Below are 20963 nucleotides of genomic sequence, written 5' to 3' on the forward strand. Positions count from 1 at the left end.
GCTCAGATGGTGCCCAAGCAACAGAACCTTGGAGGCTGGGCAAAGACAACTGAGAAAGCATCACCTTACTCTTATTATCTTCAGAGCTATCAGTGCTAGAACGCTGATCTGAGTCAACAGGGCTGTTTCTACAACCATTCGTGCTGGAAAGCAGGAAGCAAATTTTACTGTCATTAACCTCTCTGCTTGCACGCACACTAGAAACACCTAACCCATGTGGTCAGGAAAGAGGAACAACAAAATCTGATCACTCACCAGGAAAAAAAAAAATTGACTTCTTTCAATACTTAGAAAACTCTAAACTAGCCAGAGTGTAATTGTGAACATTACACACAAGAAAAATCAAATTGTTTCCACTAGTAGAAATGTTAATACATTCCTGAGCATTTATTCACTCTGCTCTTTGCGTGCATATTAAGGAAAAGCAGAGCCTTACCTACCACTTGAAAACTAATACTGTCCTCAGGAACTGTAATGCAGATATACAATGCATCTGAGCTGATCTGTAACAAGACCATAAATTGAGAAACTGTAGAGAAGGTAGAGGAAAAAAAAATGAAGGTTTCAGAAGACTACCACAACGCAGCGTGTGTCATGCCACATCATATCACAACGCAGTAAGCATTGCTGGTTTATATTAAGCACAGCAATATGTTCCATGGCACACCTATTTCATCCTCTAACACTTCTTGTATTAAGTAGGAGGGTGATGAGTAAATCAATGGCAGTGTCATGTATTTATTGCATTCTGAATGAAGATTGTACAACTCTCTACCAAATATTTATTGCAGATACAGAGCTGTTCCTCTCTCAGGTTTCTGAGCAGTTATTATTTCCTAGGACCAAAACACACTTTTCAGTGAGAAACTGACAAAGAAAAAAAGAAACACCCCACAAAACCAAACAAAGACAAACAAACAAATCAACCCACCAACAACATGCAAGAGATGGAAAAGGCAAGGACTCCAAAGTCACTGACTCCACAACCTGATTTTCCACTAGATGCATTTTAATTACATTTTGCAGATGTTTTTGGGAATCTTTTGCCATAGCATGTGAAATTAATTTTTGAGGGGAGGCAATGCAAGAGGAGCTTTTCTCTATTTACATGCTGAAGAGGCTCTGCTGGTCCAGGCATGGTAAAAGGCATTCTGCTGTTTGAGGGAGGCACTTTCCACGGACAGCACACACACCGATTTCCGCCTCTGATCAGCTCGGAACCAACGGCACTCCCCTGGCTGCGTACACAAAGTAGTCCTCTGTCTTAAATCCAGTCTTGATGCAGGGTGGGTTCCTATTCTTGTCCTACCAAACTGGAAGTAACTGCTAGAAGAGGCCACTTTCCAGAGACGTTTTATAGCCCAGAAGACTTCTCCAACATTTAGAAAAGCGACATTCCAGCAAAGAACAGATGGCATGACCAAAAAATAAGAAGGGGGGGAGAAAAACCCCAACACACAAACACACCACACACTTTATTTTGCATGATCTGTTTTAAGCAATGCTTTCATTTCCTGTGAGGGAGGCAGATGAGATGTAGCTCTTCACCTGAGATGGAGACAGCAAAGACAGTCCAGAGCATTTTGCAGTATGTTCTGGCTGAAGCAGTTCAAAGAATACTTTCTTCTTCAAAGTCAAATTTCACCACCACTGGCCGGGTCATGTTCCACTTCTTATTTTGATTCCTATCCTGGATGAACTCCTGGTAAGGCTCTCTCTTTGAAACAGCTTTCTTTGAGCGTACATAACCAAAAAAGACAGTCAATGCCAGGAAAGAGTAAAACAACATGACAAAGAGGATGAAGAAATAGGCATTGTCATATGGTTTGTATTGTGGCTCTTTTTGTTCTGTAGCATTTTTCCTTGTGTCCAGGTTCCTTTCCAGAAGTTGCAGAACACATTGCGCGATGAGAGAAGTTAAAGCCGTTTGGTTCATATCGAGGAGTTAAAAAGCATGGCAGAAAGCACAGAGGGGAGCAAGCGTCCGAGGGGCCCGGGCTGGTGCTGCACCGTGGTGGGAAACTATCCACTGGCTTTAACAGGAGTGGGATCTGGCCTGTAATGGTCTCCTCTTTTGGTAAGGAATGCTGTGAAGCACTTACTGAGTCTCAGTCCTTTGATAATGAGGCATTTGGCAGATAAGCCTGCCTTGCCTGTGGAGTCAGGTCTATTAATAATAAGGGAGCAATAACAAATCCCCAAGACATACATCTGCCAGGCAGTTATAAATGGAGATGGGGAGGTGAGGGGAGCAGGGGGTGTGCCCCCACTCTCTTCCCCTCCCTCCATATTTGAGGAGCGAATCTGCTAAGGTCACCAAACGAAGGGATATTAAAAGCAGCAGTAGGATGTGATAGGGGTGAGGGAGGCAGGAGAAGAAAACAAACAGGAAGAATAAATAAATCAATCACACTCTGAATGCAGGAAGGTGCTTATGTCCCTCTCTAAGCTGAAGGGCACAACCTACCTCAAACATTTTCTCAAGAGCAGGATTTCTAAATGTCATTCTCAGGTGCTTTCTCTCAGCATCACTGCCCCTAGAGAAAGGCCATCAAAACATACTGCCTGTACAGCCAACCAGCGTTCAGGGGAAGAGAAGGTTATGGAATATTGATCTGACATTTCATTCAGTTGCTATGAATATGAATACAAATTTATGCTTATCAGTACCTCAGAGGGGGTCAAGAGGATGGGGCCAGACCCTTTTTGGTGATGCCCAGCAACAGGACAAAAGGTAATGGGCATGGACTAGAACATATGAGGTTCCATCTGAACATGATGTAAAAAACTCCTTTCCTGTGAGGGTGCTGGAGCACTGGACCAGGATGCCCAGAGAGGTTGGGCATCTCCTTCTCTGGAGAGATTCCAAACCCACCTGGACAATGCGTCCCTGGGCAACCTGCTCTGGGTGACCCTGCTTTAGCAGGGGGGCTGGACTGGATGACCTCCAGAGGTCCCATCCAACCCCAACATGCTGGAATACCACTTATCTAAAAGTTAAATGTGGAAACTTACATTTGAAGTCAAATACAACAGCTTCAGAGCTCAAGTAGGAAGCTGAATGTTTTAATGTGTCTACGTAAGCATTAGGGCTGGTTGTCTGCAACTGTGTGCTGCCACAAATACCTAGCACAATGAAAACATGCCAGAGAGTCATACCCAATCTGACAAAACTGCCCATAAAGTCATTCTGGAAAATTAAACCCTTGACTGCCTCTTATAGGTGGACTGTACTGGATATTTTCAGACAAGGAGCAAGAGGGTTAAGTCTTCTCCAGTGTGGTTTGTCACAGGTCATGTCTACTTGCGTGATAATGGCAGAGCAGAGCTCTTTGGATTCCTGCTTCCTATTGTGTTTTACAGGCTAGGTCACTCTAAAGTAAACTGTTGTTTTAGAAAGTAGTGAAACCTTATCTTGCTGCAAAAGGAGGGGGGGGAGAAAAAGAAAAGAGCCTTACTGCCACAAACGACAATGCCAGCTGTTTCTTTCTGTGATCTGAATTCTGGGGAGTAAGCACCATGACTTTGAAGTGGAGAGCACATCACCCCGACTAGCAGTTTGCCAACTCTGCACTGTTTCTTTAGGCCTGACCCCCTGAACTGATTGTATGATGACTAATTCACATGCTAAGATTGCAGTATATCGGTATCACCAAACAGCCTGCGTTTGTCATTAAGGGTTGCTTGTAAAGAGGAAGATGAAAGTGAAGTCTGTAATTTTAGACGAGCAGCAGACTATGGTATAAGTACATTTAGAATATGCAACTTCTAGGAGAAATGTTCAGCTCTGCACTCCAATTATTTGTTTTAAAAATCAGCCTTTTAAAGAAATAAAGAAAAGGGGGAAGGGGGGAAAAAGGATTAAAAATTCCCATAAAGAGCAATGCCAAATCCTGTTCTTGGTTAGGGTCAAGTTATAGGAGAGATCTTATTCACCTAACCTTGCAGATGAAGAAGACCACATTTAGAGGAGCTAATCTCATTCTGAGGAGAGGAGAAGAAAAGCTCTATCATCGTTTTAGCTACAAATAAAATACACTCTTTAAGCTAACATAAAACCTTCAGGGGAACCAAGCCCAGCTGACACTCATGGAACAGGGAAAAGATTTTCATCTAGAGCTTGCAGCTTATGTAAAGTCTCACTGTAAAGTCTGTGAAGTCTCACTGGCTGTTTGTTTGTTTTAAAGAGTTTGATTCAGCAAAAGGAGCGTGGGGTACTACAGAAATTAAACTGAACACATGCTAAGCCCTGGAGATTTCTTGCCTGCTTGAGAACCACATGACCTACACTGGCCAAGTTTCTGGGGCTTTCTGGAATTGTTAAAAGAAGCACAAAAACCAGGGGAGGCGGATGTAGGACACCACAACTATTAGAGAAACAAGTACAAAATCACACCAGCAAATTCACAGTGATAGCTTTGGGTATGCCACAAACGTGCAGCGCCTACATTTCACCATGCTGCTTAACATTTCACCATGCTTCTTAACACAGAGCTGCAGCAACCCGCTTCCCAAGATGCACAACCATCATTTCTTCAAGTGTTTTAACTCACTTTATGCTGACACACATTCAACTGGCAGCCTCACACATATAGAGGGGATTTTCTTTCTTAAGGCATACAAAGATGTATTTTCTTGACCTACCTTTCAGTTGCTTGCTGATGGCCCACAAAACTCATTTGTGTTGCCCTGCTCTGCCCTCCCTTTTAAATGTTCTTGCCTAAACACACCTGCATCAGGAGTTAGATGACCCAACCCCAATTAGAGGAAGATGCTGATGCATGCTGCTGCTTCTCTAGCATAATTTGGTTTTGTTGTAACTTAGGGTGCTCCTGTGCAGTGTTTCTGCACCTCCTTCAGCAGATCAGTGTTATGTTAGGCTGTATAAACAAACACAAACAGCTTAAAAGTTGATTTTCCTATGTTTGGTTGGGGGTTTTTTGGTTGTTTTTTTCACCCTCCCTCACACAGCTAAAAGTACATAATGGTGCTTTGAACAAGATCCTGAAGGGCTATTCCTATAAAGTGGTCCAGTTTTTTTTTCAGAGATGTAAGTACATGAAATTCTTCAAATGAAGGGGGGGACAATGACTGAAGATTAAAAAGAAAGTAAAAGATTAAAAGGAAAAGACCATGAGAAAAACTCAAAGTGGGGGTGGGGGTGTGGGGGAAAAGATCAAAAAGAGGATTAACCATGTTACTTGTTGTTTTTCAGAAATTAAAGAAGTATGGAGGATAAGGAATTTGTTTCCTTTTGGCCCTAGAAAAAATGCCAATTATGGTAGCTAAATTGCCAGGATCACATATCAGTATGCTTTGGAAATGTGAGAAATGGATGGGAAATACAAACACAGGGCAATAGCTTACAGTTATGTTATGAATTAGGCCACAAAAAAATATCAAGATTTAGTCACTGAATAAGCTGCCAAAGTTAATCTTGCCTGACGAACTTGAGCAGAATCAGGAGAGGAGCAACAGAACTGTAGTTTCGCAGATCAGAATTGCCTTGTTCACCCATCTGTGCTATCTCCAGCTCCTCACACACCTAACATTTCCACTAGAAGTCAAAGGAAAGTGCCTGGATGTGCGACTGAGTTCCTTACCTATTGTTTGTGTTCATTTAAGGATTGTTTTTAAGCTTTAGGGATAAAAAAAAGTAATAAATAAATTAACTATTCCAAATCCTTTTTTGGTATGAGAGCCTGTGGTACCAGCACAGCTTTTGTTTACCTTTTGTCTTTTCAGACACAATAGCAGAATAACCTTTTGGGGGGCTGGGAGGAGAGGGAGAAACAGATTCTTCCAAGTCTTTTAACTATATGGCATTTATGGATCCCGTTATGGATAAGCATGACCAAAGGAGGAAGGCAGGAATTTCTGCCACAAGCTTGATGAGTGTCTAAACCACAGATATGATTTACCAAGATCTTCAGGGTAATATTACCCAAACCAGCTATTTTCACTGAGGCTCACCAGCTGTTTGCACCATGCCCAGTTCTCACCGAGCGAAAGCAGGCAAGCCCTGCACCCTGCCACCCCAGCCGGGGACACCCACCTGGCCTAGGGGAATGCTCACAAGGGTCCTAGCACCTGCAGGACTGCAAAGACCTCACACCTGAGACTCCATCACAGTCTCACAGTTTGAATCAAGACTGGATCTGACAAAATGCTGTAAAAACAAAGCCAGCCTGAAGGGAAGGCCCACAGGAGCGGTCTGGTTTGGATCTCCAGTGCAGTTATCAAGCAAATCCCCAGAAGAACTTACCAGTGACCCTGTTGCCGATGATGCCACATTGCTGTCACATGCAGATCACTTGGGGCTGCCACAGCTCTACCGCGTCCCACAGCAGCACCTGCAAAGGAAGTAGGATTTAATTTTGCAGTTATCCATGCACCAGACCCTCAGTCCCAAAATGATTGATGCTGTTCCCAGCTGCTCCCAAAAGACAGATCAATCTCTGCCGAAAGACCTCCACCTCTGCTACGGACAGGAACATCTCCACCTGGCTGTTCCCCTCAGCCACCCCTCTCATTGATCCCACTTGCTCAAAGAAAGTGTGCCTTTGGCAGTACCGAGGGGCCGCAGCACCATCTCAGCTCCCTCCCCACCCACCACCACCTTCCCGGGCACAGCAGCACTCCTGAGGAAAACTGTATTTAGGCTTCACCTTTTGAACAAACCACTCCTCAGGTTTCTAAAAGGATTCCCAGCGTGTTCCCTGCTGCTTCCCTACCCACTCAGAGGGAAAGCTGTGCTATTGCGTGTGGCACCAGAGACAAGATGGCTGACCCCGCAGCTCTTGCACACCTGGCCTCACCACCTTTCCTGTTGCCGAGCGCTGTCTCCCTCCCCGCTCACACCCCTGGTCTTCCTCAGCAAGTCAGGATCAGTGCTGGGACTGGTGCTGTTCAACACCTTCATCAATGACATTGATGAGGGAACAGAGTTTGCTGATGACACCAAACTGGGAGGCTTGGCTGATACAGCTGAAGGCTGTGCGGCCATCCAACAAGACCTGGGCAGCCTGGAGAGCTGGGCAGAGAGGAACCAGGTGAGGTTCTACAAGGACAAGTGCAGAGTCCTGCATCTGAGGAGGAATAATAAACTGCCCCAGTACAGGTTGGGAGGTGATCTGCTGGAGAGCAGCCCTGTGGAGAGAGACCTGGGAGTGCTGGTGGATAACAAGTTATCCATGGGACAGCAATGTGCCCTGGTGGCCAAGAAGGCCAATGGGATCCTGGGGTGTATTAAGAAGAGTGTGTCCAGCAGATCGAGGGAGGTTCTCCCCCTGCCTCTACTCTGCCCTGGTGAGACCTCATCTTGAATACTGCATTCAGTTTTGGGCTACCCAGTTTAAGAGAGACAGGGAACTGCTGGAGAGGGTCCAGCGGAGGGCTACAAGGATGATAGGGGCTGGAGCACATGCTTTACGAGGAGAGGCTGAGGGACCTGGGGCTTTTTAGTCTGAAGAAGAGAAGACTTAGAGGGAATTTAATAAATGTTTATGAATATCTGAGGGCTGGGTGTCAGGAGGGAGGGAACAGGCTCTTCTCACTTGCTTCCTGTCATAGGACAAGGAGCAATGGATGTAAGCTGCAGCACAGGAGGTTCCACCGCAACACAAGGGAGAATCTCTTTACTGTAGGGGTCACAGATCACTGGAACAGGCTCTCCAGAGAGGTTGTGGAGTCTCCTTCTCTGGAGACTTTCAAGGCCCATCTGGATGTGTTCTTCTGTGTCCTGAGATAGATTGTATGGTCCTGCTCTGGAAGTGGTGGGGTTAGACTTGATGATCTCTTTGGGTCTCTTCCAACCCCTTACATCCTGTGATCCTGTGAACCTGGGCAACCTGCTTTGGATGTCCCTGCCTTAGCAGAAGGATTGGATTAAATGATCCCCAGAGGTCCCTTCCAACCCCCACCATGCTGGGATTCTGTGATTCTGTGTGGCCTGGCAGTGGGAAGCAATGGCAGTGCACCCTGCCCCTGCTTCCACAGCCTACAAACCTCACTGAGGCAGTGGGCTGATCACAGCATTTGGAAGGAGCAGGTGAAAGAGAAACTCTTTAAGTTGACGTGGACACTGAGAAACAAGTGTCTCACTGGCAAGGCATCTGTAGGGCAGAAGGGCTTGAGGTCACCAGCAAGCCACAGTGTGAAAGCAACATGAAGAGGAGCAGCCATGACACTGAGGGCAAGAGGGCATCTTTCAGTATATGGAGACTTTAGATGGAGATGATGGAGAAAGAGTTCAATGAGATGCTGAGTAATGCACTTGACAGAGAGGTAAGACCCCAACAAGGCACCCTGCCTGGTGTTGTTCGGGAAATAGATGCTCCCTGCCTGCTCCACCACCCCTCAGCCCTGATGGACCCTTCATCAGGGTAGCTGAACAGAATAAGACCAGCATTTCAAAAACCTCTGGAGATTTGTACACTTTGTACATCATTCCACTACTGACCAAGGGGATGCTCACATAAGAGTGTCCATCTCTGAACTGTTGAATTATAAAGCGGTATGGGTTAAGCAGAGTACCTGCAACAAGCATCCTGAAAAACCTGGGTTTTTTTTTGCAGGTACATGCACTTAAGATCCTTATGAATAAACACAGGGAGAAAAATATTGTTTTAAGTGTAACAGAGTGTATGAGACTAAAAATAAAGGCAGAATTATACAGAGGCCTAAGGTGAACTAAACATCATTGTGTACAGCACAAGCAGAGATACCCCTGTGAGCGCTGAGAGGAGGAGACTGCAGGAAGAAACAAGCAGCTTAACATTTGGCTATGGCCTAAGGGACAAACTTTGCTGAAGATGAAGACACCGAATGGTTAATAAAGCTTCTGAACTGTTTCCAATTCTCAGACAAGGAAGCAATAGTTCTGCTCTTATCAGCGACTGCTCTTTCATATTTGTGTATTGAGCTGGCTTTATTAAATTATTCAGCAAAGGTCAAATGTGATGTGTCTTCCTAGCTTTATTATGATTTTTCATGACATTGCCTGAGTAGCTGAATAATAAACAGTGCATGCCATAGCGCTGCAGTGCCCAAGCTATCCACAGGCACTCTGCAGCATGAGCCTGTTCGGTTATCAGTTCTGAGGCAATACAAATGAATAAATCAAAGGTTTAAACTGTGTGAGCACTGTGAAGTTTTGCTTGTGGAACCACGATGGAAAAACAGAACCAAGCCCCAGTGCTATGCATACATACAGATTTTGAAAATTACCTGTACCTTAATTAGAATCATAGAATCATAGAATCAGTCAGGGTTGGAAGGCACCACAAGGATCATCTAGTTCCAACCCCCCTGCCATGGGCAGGGACACCCCACACTAGATCAGGTTGGCCAGAGCCTCATCCAGCCTGGGCTTAAACACCTCCAGGGACAGGACCTCAACCACCTCCCTGGACAACCCATTCCAGGGTTTCACCACTCTCATGGTGAAGAACCTCCTCCTCACATCTAGCCTGAATCTCCCCACCTCCAGCTTCATTCCATTCCCCCTAGTCCTATCACTACCTGAGATCCTGAGAAGTCCCTCCCCAGCCTTCCTGTAGGCCCCCTTCAAATACTGGAAGGCCACAATTAGGTCACCTGGGAGCCTTCTCTTCTCCAGACTGAAATTTTCTTAGGTTTTGATCCTGGCTTAACCATCTAGCTAAAGCACTTTGCTCCCTGTGACTGACGAGAACTTCCCAGCCTGCGATGAACCGCTTAGAAGAGCTGGGTGAAAACAGGTAGTGAAAATCTGACAGACCAAATGGCCTTTTTCCTGCTGCAGCAGACTGCAATTTGGGCTGTTTTACAGTAGACAAACATCTTGAACAGATTCAGATCAACTCCTGATTATTTAAGATAACCCTACGGTTCCATATGCACTGAGGCTGAGGGAGCTGGGATTGTTTAGCCTGGAGAAGAGAAGGCTCAGGGGTGACCTCATTGCCCTTTACAACTACCTGAAAGGTGGTTGTAGCCAGGAAGGGGTTGGTCTCTTCTCCCAGGCAACCAGCACCAGAACAAGAGGACACAGTCTCAAACTGCACCAGGGGAGGTTTAGACTCGAGGTGAGGAGAAAGTTCTTCACCGAGCGAGTCATTCGTCATTGGAATGTGCTGCCCAGGGAGGTGGTGGAGTCATCGACCCTGGAGGCGTTCAAGGGGAGATTGGATGTGGCACTTGGTGCCATGGTCTAGTCATAGGGTCTGTGTTGATAGGTTGGACTCAATGATCCTCGAGGTCCTTTCCAACCTAAGTGATACTGTGATACTGTGATACTGTGATTTATGGCAGCATCAGCTACAGGATAAACTGACAGACACAGAAGACTCTTTCAGGCTGTGGTGAATGACCTTTGCAATGTCACATGTATAATGTGAACACAATACCTATTTAATGTTAATTGAACAGAAATTCAGCAATTTCATTTAGTGCAGTCATTCAGATTGTTCCCAGTTATTTCTTTCTGGCTCTAGGCAACATCTAGACGTCGTTGGAAAAGCCAAAACACATTAAAAACGGGGTTTTCTGATCAGGATGCAGGTTTCCTTGCAATTATTAAGTGAGCCACAGAACACTGAAGTGAATAATACAGAGAGGTTTATGAATTCAAGCTGTTCTGCTTTCTGATGGCCTCATTGCTATTGTCTTAAATTAATGTCTTATTATTTCACAGAAAGATACCTTCTAGTAATTCACTTTATAGACTTTAGGGCCAGTAGACTTTGTGAATAGAAAACATTGACGGCTTTCATGGTTACTGACATGGCAAAAAATACATGTGACATGTTAGCAGCAAGAAACAGCATCCTGACAAGAGGGAAATACATTTCTTACATGGATGAGAGTGTAGCACAAAACTCATACACAACAATTTGTATGATGTAGTCTGTCATAAACTCCTAGAATCACTAAGTTTGGAAAAAGCCTTCAAGACCATTGAATCCAGCCATTAACCCAACACTGCCAAGCCCACTGCTAAACCATGACCCTCAGCACCACATTCACGTATTTTTTTAACACCTCCAGGGATGGTGACACAATCACTTTCCCTGGGGAGTCTGTTCCAATACTTAACCACTCTTTCAGTGAAGCATTTTTTCCCAATACCCAATCTAAACCTCCCCTGGCACGACTCAAAACCATTTCTTTTTCTCCTATCACTAGTTACTAGGAAGAGACTGACACCCACATCAAGCCAACCTCCTTTCAGGTAACTGTAGAGAACGAGGTCTTCTATGAGCCTACCTCTCTCCAGGATAAACAACCCCAGTTCCCTCAGCCTTTCCTCACAAGACTGGTGCTCTAGAACCTTCACCAGCTTTGTTGCCCTTCTCTGGACCTACTCCAGCACCTCAATGTCCTTGTAGTGAGAGGCCAAAAACTGAACCTAGCCTTCAAGATACAGTCTCCCCAGCATCAAGTACAGGAAAATAATCACTGCCCTGGTCCTGCTGGCCACACTATTGCTGATACAGGCCAGGATGCTGTTGGCCTTTTTGGCCACCCAGGCACATGGATAGATGAAAGACTTTTCAACAATATTGAGTAGGAAACTCAGTGTGGATTGCTGAGAAAAGTGTTTGCTCGTACATATCTTTGGAATAGAATAGAATAGAATAGAATAGAATAGAATAGAATAGAATAGAATAGAATAGAATAGACCAGGTTGAAAGAGACCTTCAAGATCATCGTGTCCAACCCATCATCCAACACCACCCAACCAACTAACCCATGCAACCAAGCACCCTGTCAAGTCTCCTCCTGAACACCTCCAGTGATGGCGATTCCACCACCTCCCCAGGCAGTCCATTCCAGTGGGCAATCACCCTCTCTGTGTAAAACTTTCTCCTGACCTCCAGCCTGAACCTCCCCTGGCACAGCCTGAGACTGTGTCCTCTTGTTCTGGTGCTGGCTGCCTGGGAGAAGAGACCAACCTCTGCCTTTCTACAACCCCCTTTCAGGTAGTTGTAGAGAGCAATAAGGTCACCCCTGAGTCTCCTCTTCTCCAGGCTAAGCAGCCCCAGCTCCCTCAGCCTCTCCTCATAGGGCTTGTGTTCCAAGCCCCTCACCAACTTTGTTGCCCTTCTCTGGACACGCTCCAGCAAGTCAACCTCCTTCCTAAACTGAGGGGCCCAGAACTGGACACAGTACTTGAGGAATGGGATGCACCAAATTATGCAGGGAAAGTAGGGGCAAAATAGGTGCCATTAAAAAGAACTCTTTTCCTAGCTCTTTCATTAAATCTTACACATGCTCAAATACAGCAAGAGCAACGTATTCCAATGCCCAAATGCATATCTTGGGTATTGGGATGGGAGTAGAGGTTATTTGTAGACAAAGGTAGATGCAAAAGCAAAGAATAAATTAAAAATCATGGTTGTGCCACGAGGAAGAATTATTATTTCCTCAAAGCCTCTCTCTCAGGAGTTCCCAATGCTTCTGTCCATGAGATGACAGTTGGTTAAGCAGCTGTTGTTATTTATTTCCATCTTTAGAATTATGCAAACCAACTCCTCCCTGCCTACACACACATACACCCCCCCAAAAAAAAATAAATATGAAGAAGGCCCCTGAGATCCACCCTTTCTTCACTCATCAGTGTGGGGAGGTTGGACTCCATGGCTATAAGCACATTCCTTGGAGCCACTCCATGGCATTGCTGTCAAAAGCAATATCCACAGCAGACTCATGGCCCTTTGACTTTCCAAGTGTTCAGGATTTATTTTCCAGAAACACATCTGGCTCCCAAGAACCTCTTCAGCCTTTACAGTGATAACAAGAAGGAATCAGCAGCACCCAGGGTAATCCTTAGAGCTCCATCAGAGATTTCTATATTGCATCATAAATCAGGAAACTCTGCCCTGGGCTCCTCACTTCCTCAGGCAAGATCTCATCCCAGTTCACTACTTCCAAGGTTTGCCTCCAAGAGGACTGGATCGTTTTCTCCTGGTTTCCAGGCTCTCCTGCAGTGCAGTAATCTCTCACACGAGGAAAGAGGACACAGTCTCAAGCTGCACCAGGGGAAGTTTAGGCTTGAGGTGAGGATAAAGTTCTTCACAGAGTTGTTCATCATTGGAATGGGCTGCCCAGGGAGGTGGTGGAGTCACCATCCCTGGAGGTTGGACGTGGCACTTGGTGCCATGGTCTAGTCATGAGATATGTGGTGACAGGTTGGACTTGATGATCTTTGAGGTCTCTTCCAACCTTGGTGATACTGTGATAACTTCCCCCCCCAAAACAGAGAGGAAATTAAACATCCCCCACACCTAGTGTGAAGGAAAAACTTCCTCACACGCTGAAGTGACGCTAACATATGACCCATTCCTTTTCAAGGGTCTAAGGATCTTCCTGTTTCACTCAGTTCATGTGCAAGCCTGTAAAAAAAAATCTTGAGGCTTCTAAGAAAAAACAAAACAACACCCAAACAACACCCCACAGCAATAAGTCAGGACAGATACTGCCAGGCACTGCCCATAAACAATTCCAAAGTTCCTACGCTGTATAAAGCTATCCCAGTTGCCCTGCTTGTGCGGGGTTTATGGCTATATTGGGGAGTTTTTAACTGCACAGCAAAGATTCTTTTCTCTCACTGGGAAGATGTACTACTGGCACCAATGGCATAGCTGAAATATGCAAATTAAATAGTTCATTAAGAGGGAGCACCAGGTGGCACATCAGCAGTAGAATCGTAGAATAATAGAACAATTTTGGCTAGAAAAGATCTTCAAGATCGTTAAATCCAACCACTATCTAACTCTGCCAATCCTGGCGCTAAACCATGTTCTTGAGCACCACATTTATGTGTCTTTTAAACGCCTCCAGGGATGAGAAACAAACTACCTCCCTGGGGAGCCTGTTCCAGTGTTTGATAACCCTTTCAGTGAAGAAGTTGCAACTTGAGGCCATTTCCTCCAATCCTCTGACTCGTCACTAGGAAGAAGAGACCAATCCCCACCTCGCTACAACCTCCTTTCAGGGAATTACAGAAAGAGAAAAGGTCTCCCCTGAGCCTCCTTGTCTCCAGACTAAACCACCCCAGTTCTCTCAGCCACTTCTCACCAGCCCTGGTCTCCAGACCTTCCCCCACCTTTGAATTAGAATTAACCAGGTTGGAAAAGACCTTTGAGATCATCAAGTCCAACCTCTCATCCAACACTAACTAATCAACTAAATCATGGCACCGAGCACCCCACCAAGTCTCTTCCTAAACACCTCTAGTGATGGTGACTCCACCACCTCCCTGGGCAGCCCATTCCGATGGTCAATCACTCTTTCTATGAAGTACTTCTTCCTAACATCCAGCCTAAACCTCCTCTGGTGCAGCTTAAGACTGTGTCCTCTTGTTCTGGTGCTGGTTGCCTGGGGAAAAGACACCAACCCCCACCTGGTTAGAGCGTCCCTTCAGGTAATTATAGATGGCAATAAGGTCTCCCCTGAGCCTCCTCTTCTCAAGGCTAAGCAACCCCAGCTCCCTCAGCCTCTCCTTTGTTGCCCTTCTCTGGACCCACTCCAGCACCTCAATGTCTTTCTTGTAGTGAGGGCAATTTTCTTGTAATGGGGGGGGAGGCATAGGGGCTGCACAAGACTTCAGCAGCCCTGGGATCTGCACAGAACACACTCAAACCACAAGTACAGTTTGCATTGAAGATAACATGGTTTATTTCTTCATGATATTCAGATTAAAATGTATCAATGTATTTATCACAATACTACATTTTAGGACAAAATCATCAGTGCTTTGCAAGTCTTCATAATGTTTAATCATTATAAATAGTAAATATTTACTGAGCTTTTTACACTTTTTTTTTCTTTCCTTTTTTTTTTGTTGATTTTTTAATTGGGGGGTGGGGGTTTTTTTTGTTTGTTTTGTTTGGGGTTTGTTGTTGATTTGGGGCTTTTGGGGGGGGTTGTGGGGTTGTGTTTGTTCACTTTTTTTACAACACATGTGTTGTTGTAGAGGCTGCAACACAAAGATAATATTTCATTTCTCCATCACCCTTAAGACCAACGTGTGACCTAACCTCTGTACTGAACCTAGCCTAACTCACTACTTCATAGTCCTTAACACTAAAAGGAATGTATTTGTGTTCTGCCTCCCTCCTTGTTCTAAAGAATAGAGAGAATAAATAATGCCACCTTCCATTTTCCTCTTCCTCTCAACATCACAAAACACAAATTTATTGACATTCTAAAATGTCACAACACAAACTTCTTGTAAACCTTGGTTCCTAGAATTATAGGGGTTTGTTTTTGTGGTGTTTTTTTTCCTATGTTGGATATCACCATATAATTTAAAGAAATGTGTCAAATACAGGTCCTGTACACTAAAACCCAAAATGTAAACGTCATCATTTCTTCCTACCCTTTCCTGAACGTGACCTTTAAATCAGGACTAACGAGCTGGTGTGTAGTCATCCAGCAGATCACAACAGCTTTGTGTTTTGCCCTCAGGAATTCTGCACTGCAAAAATAAAAGTACCTGCAAAAATATAGTTCTGATTCTAGCTCTAAGACTTTGGATGATCCCAAAGCCTGGGTGAGGTACACAGTATTGCACATTGCTAGGCAGTTGGGGAAAAAAAATCAGCCGTGTCGGTGGAGACATTTTCCTCCCATGTTTGTTCATAAAGGTACAACAGACTAGGAAAACCACAGACAAAAAGGTAAAACCTGCTCTTTGTGGCACACAAGATCTTCTGGTTTTCATAAAGCAAAAACTTGTGACATGTATTGACAAGATGGTTACAAACGCACGGTAAGGCAACCAGTCAGTTGCTCTGGAAGTCCTTTGCGCTCCTCCTAGCTTCCCCTGGACTGTGGCATTGCCTCGTGGTGACAGTTTCCAGTGTGTAAACCAGAAAGAGTTTCTCCCGCCCTCGCTGCGGAAACCGAGCGGGTTTGAAGTCGAAGTCAGCACTGGCTGTCAGATGAGTCAGAGTAGGCAGAGCTCAACTGCTCCAAGTTTCAGAATGTTCCATTTGTCCCAATCAATGCACATTAATCTCAACAACAAAAACTGGAATGTTTTGCTCTCTTTTGTACAGCCTGTTACAACGAACCGTGGCGCATTTATTTATTCATTATTGCTTTTGGCCTTTGTCTTCTGTGTAGCTTTGTCCAGCCTTCAAAAGTCAACTAAAAGCTATGACTGGAGAGAACACAACAAGCCTGCTTCTCTCAGTGGGACTGCCCCAGTTTAGATTGCAGTGTGTTGAGAAGATCCCTCGTATCCAAGCCTTGGAGTGAGACCGGAAAAAAAGACCAGCTTTAGCTTGAAGTGGACAGTTCATTTATGCAATATCTGGCTTCAGATAATGAAAGGCACCTGCAAAAAAGCAAGAGAAGCTTTTTAAGTCATGCTGTGACAACCTCACAGCATGGGGCCATGCCAACTACAGGTTGACATTGTCATATTTAATACTGATATATCAAAGGAAAGGGACTAATATTTTTATTCCTAGGACAAGTTTGACAAAACTCAATGTATCTGGGATTATATACTGTAATGATTCTTGAGCTGACCTCATTAAGAACATGTGTTTCTAATAGCAGAATGCCAGTGGTTATTTCATTTTGGACAACCCTTATGTTTTACCTAATGGCAATCAGGTTTCATGTCTCAACAATTAATAACATCAAGATGTTGTTGACATCACTTAAGAAAATAATTATGCAGCAGAAATCTTGCTCGAACGACCAGCTATCTCCACTCAGTTTTAGAGAAAAGGAGAAGTCAGCCCTTAGGATCGCTGCTCACAACGCTCTTTATTGCAGACAGAAAGTTCAGACTGGTGATGACGACCTACAGCACAGTAAAGATCTCAGTAGTAAAGATCTCAGTACTCACTTTGTCCGTACTGTCCGTACTGGTAGCCTGTGACAGGGTCCATGCTGTAGCCTGTGGTGCTGTAGGTTGGTGGGCAGTAGGACTGGGATGTTGGCAGGCTGTCTAAACTCTTCATGTGATCTAATCGCTGGCTGCAGCTGGCTGAGACAGTGGTGGTGGGCTCCAGGCCCCCAGTTAAAGGGGACAGGGCGTAATCAGTTTGGGGTTGGTGAGGCACACCACCGTGGTTAGTCAGGAGGCCCATTACCTAAAATAAAAGGTAGAATAACAGAAATAATTTACATATGAGAAGGACTGTATGGCTTACATAGCCACAGGACTTTTCAAGTCCATCATCTGATTTCCTAAACCAGGCAAACTTAATGACATTCAAACTATGCATTCAGTGCCTCATCCAAAGAGGAAGCCGAATCTAGTTGCATTATCCACCAAAGTGAAAACTAACAACCAATGAAAAACAATCACAGAATCATAGTATGGTTTGAGTTGGAGGGGACCTTAAAGATTATCTAGTTCATCTGATGCCACAGGCAAACATGGAAAAACCAGTTTAAAAACGTCTATGATTTTAGAGTGTCTGATCCTAAGTCCCAGCTGGGATCTCTGCAGACATTTATTCTTTGAGGGCTCAATTATAAGAGCATAAGAAGCAACCAGTAGCTCTTCAACCATTCGGTCTTGCATTATCTAAACAGAGAGAAAAAGCTGTGACAAAGCTCACACAATATTTCCCCCCCAAAACAACAGTCATTAAAATGAAATTCATTTGGAGCAGACCATGATGACACTACTGATGGAAGTAACAAAGAATCCCAGCACCCAGAACACCCTGAACATGTGGAGCAGTCAGAGTAGTCCCAACTTCTGCCGCTGCAATCCCTGAGTGCTGGCCTGTGAAGAAATGGATGTGGAAAAGCGCTGGTCCTAACAGCAGTTCTCAACTTCACGCTCAGAAGCGGTCAGGCATTCCAGTCTGGCTTCAAGTTAGCTGTGATTCCTTTAATAAGTTGCTTGTACATGAACAGTTATGAAATCAGAGCAGTTAAGAGATTACTGGAAAATACGTGCTGTCCTAACAAAAGCACAGCCCTCTGGATCCTAATTGCCAGCAGAAGAGCAAAAAAAGTGTTTGAAAATCACCTGTACTTTCAAGCTGGAGCTAAAGAAGCTACAGAGAGAAGTTCCTGCTGTACACTGCAGGTTGGAGTGATTCCTCTCCTGGCACATCTCTAGAGCACAGTTTGAGTATAAGCACAACTGAGAGAATTGCTTACTTCTGCTGCAGTGTTGCACTTCAAAGCCTGAGAAAGAGTCTGTGGCTTGTAACAGATGGGTGACGTACAGCTTCTGCCAAAACAGTGTACTCTGATCATCTACAGGTTGCTCCAAAAAAAGGCACTACAAATATCTGATGTGCTATTTGATAAGCATTTTGGTTTACTGCACTTCTTACCATAAAATAACAAGATATTATTACAAATGGAGTGCCTTTGGTAAAGAATAAATTAATGCTCATGAACATGTCTGGCCCCTACAGATCTGATGCTCCTTCCTGAACTGCGTTTATTTTCCACTGCAAAGGACAAGGGATCATTATTGCAGGGAGCTTGTGGTCCCAGACCTGAGGTTTGCTTCTTAAATAAATGAAGGACATCGAAACACTTGAACATGTCCAGAGAAGGGCAACAAGGCTGGGGAGAGGCCTTGAACACAAGCCCTATGAGGAGAGGCTGAGGGAGCTGGGATTGTTTAGCCTGGAGAAGAGGAGGCTCAGGGCTGACCTCATTGCCCTCTACAACTACCTGAAAGGTGGTTGTAGCCAGGAAGGGGTTGGTCTCTTCTCCCAGGCAACCAGCACCAGAACAAGGGGACACAGTCTCAAGCTGCGCCAGGGGAGGTTTAGACTCGAGGTGAGGAGGAAGTTCTTCACCGAGCGAGTCGTTCGTCATTGGAACGGGCTGCCCAGGGAGGTGGTGGAGTCACCGTCCCTGGAGGTGCTCAAGAGGAGATTGGTGGCACTTGGTGCCATGGTCTAGTCATGGGGTCTGTGTTGATAGGTTGGACTCGATGATCCTCGAGGTCATTTCCAACCTTAGTTATACTGTGATACTAATCAAGACCCAGGAAAGGAGTAAGGAAAATCTATCCAGGTCTTATCTCATCAGGAACAAGAAGCACAGAATACTTCAGAAAGACACACACCACACCCCACACACACCCCCCCCAGATATCTACCTCAGGAACATAAAACATTTCTGCATCAGATACACTCAAGATATCACACTGAAACCAAAAATCCTGAGGAAGAAGTTCAGTTACTACTTGGGACATTAGAATGTTCATGTCTGTCTCACCAAGCTCAAAACCAAGAGTTTAACTGATAGTGCTCACTGAATGTTCCACAAACTAAAGCATTTGTGCAAAATGGAGCTTAAAAGTATACCCAAAGCCTTCCCTGAGTTACTTTTCAGTTACAAACACAAAAGAGGAATTTGCTTTGATCCAGGCTATAAGATATTTACTGTTTACTTCAAACAACTTCTGCAATGCTCAAAAGCTATTAAGAGAATTTGAAGTTAATAAGCTACAATTTAGAAAATCTCTGGAATCACCACAGATTGAAAAGTCATGTCATGTACACAGCATTTTGTCCTCTAAAACCTGGGAAAAAAAAAAAAAAAGGGCTCAAATTTTTCTTCTAAAGACCAGCTCCTGAAAAGTATTGAGATTTCTACAGGTTATTGCAATGAGTTGTTCTGGGTTAGGAATCACAAACGTTTTGTTTGTACCTCTGGAAAACTATACAACCCTGAAAATCCCCCATCCTCAATGACCTGACATTGCCTCCGTACAATGCAGTAGCAGAACCTGTGTCCACTTAGGTTCTGTTAACTCCTGCCCTTTAAGGCTCACAGAGTCTGAAGAGAAAGATCCACAAAAGCACAGTTTAATATAACCATTTGTGCTGGAAATCCTCACTCTGGGAAAGATTTCTGCTGGCAGGAGTGTGAGAGTTTGACCAGACATTAAAGCAGACATGGTTGATCAGAAGGAAGTGCACAGCCTCTTCCCTTCCCACACAGCACCTCTGTAAACCCAACATTTACAGGCCTTTGCCATGGCGCTACAAGTTCAAGAGCAGGGAGAACGAGCTGGGCTTGCATAGCCCTCTCACACACTTGCTTCAGTTGGACAAACAGCTACTTGATTTGAACAAATAGCTACTGTAGGCAGCACTGACAAGGTCACACCCTTAGTACTGCTTCAGTTTTGGGGCCCTCACTACAAGAAGGACATTGATGTGCCAGAGTAGCTCCAGAGGACAACAAAGATAGTGATGGGTCTGGAGCACAATTCTCATGACAAGTGGCCTGGAGAAAAGGAATCTCAAGGGAGACCTCCCTCTCTACAACTCCCTGAAAAGAGGTGGGGTTCAGTCTCTGCAGTAACAAAGGGATAGGATCGAAGAGGAAACAGCCTCAGGTTGCACTGAGAGAGGTTTAGGTTGAGTATTAGAAGAAAGTTCTCCACTGAAAGGGTTATCAAACACTGGAACACATGCCCCAGGGAGATGGCTGAATCCCCATCCCTGGAGGTGTTTCAAAGACACAGAGATATGGTGCTCAAAGTCATGGTTTAGTACCAGACTTGGCAGAGTTACACAGTGATTGGACTTGATGAGCTTAACAGATTGTGGAGTCTCCTTCTCTGGACAGATTCTAAACCTGCCTGGACATTGCAATCCTGGGCAACCTGCTTTAGGTGACCCTGCTGTAATAGGGACTAGATCATCTCCAGAGGTCACTTTGAATCCCTACCATGCTGGGATTCTGTGATTTTTAGTAAGTGCATGTGCTCCTAAACAAACCCTTTGGAGCACAGGCACTTGGAAGCAGACCCGAGAGCACTCTGTCACTGATGTGGAGAAAGCTGAAGTCAGAACAGAGACCATATTTTCAGAAATATTTTCTTCAGAGGGCTTTGGAATCATCCTGCAGTTGATTAGTATCTAAATAATTAGATTTTTGGTCATGTCTGCTTTGAAAGCTATAAGGGAAGTAGCCTCAGGGCAGCAGTATTTTGTGCAGTGAGGGCCATGACCTTATCACCTATG

At 44.7% G+C, this 20963-nt stretch overlaps 1 protein-coding gene across 4 annotated transcripts in view; it reads right to left on the reverse strand.

Moving 5' to 3' along the window:
* Positions 1-14680: 14680 nt before the first annotated feature.
* The window catches only part of PAX3 (paired box 3), an 82996-nt gene continuing 76713 nt past the window's right edge, over positions 14681-20963 (reverse strand). For all 4 annotated transcript variants that reach the window (XM_068145479.1, XM_068145477.1, XM_068145478.1 and 1 more), the window contains exons 8-9: positions 16850-17096; positions 14681-16327 (exon numbers count right to left, since the gene is read on the reverse strand). In XM_068145479.1, coding sequence (XP_068001580.1) covers positions 16293-16327; positions 16850-17096 — 282 coding nt within the window. In that variant the 3' untranslated portion in view covers positions 14681-16292. The remainder of the gene's footprint in view (positions 16328-16849; positions 17097-20963) is intronic.

The sequence above is a fragment of the Melanerpes formicivorus genome, unplaced genomic scaffold (assembly GCF_026170545.1).
Source record: "Melanerpes formicivorus ecotype bairdi unplaced genomic scaffold, bMelFor1.0.p_v2 SCAF_12, whole genome shotgun sequence".
Classification (NCBI taxonomy): Eukaryota; Metazoa; Chordata; class Aves; order Piciformes; family Picidae; genus Melanerpes; species Melanerpes formicivorus.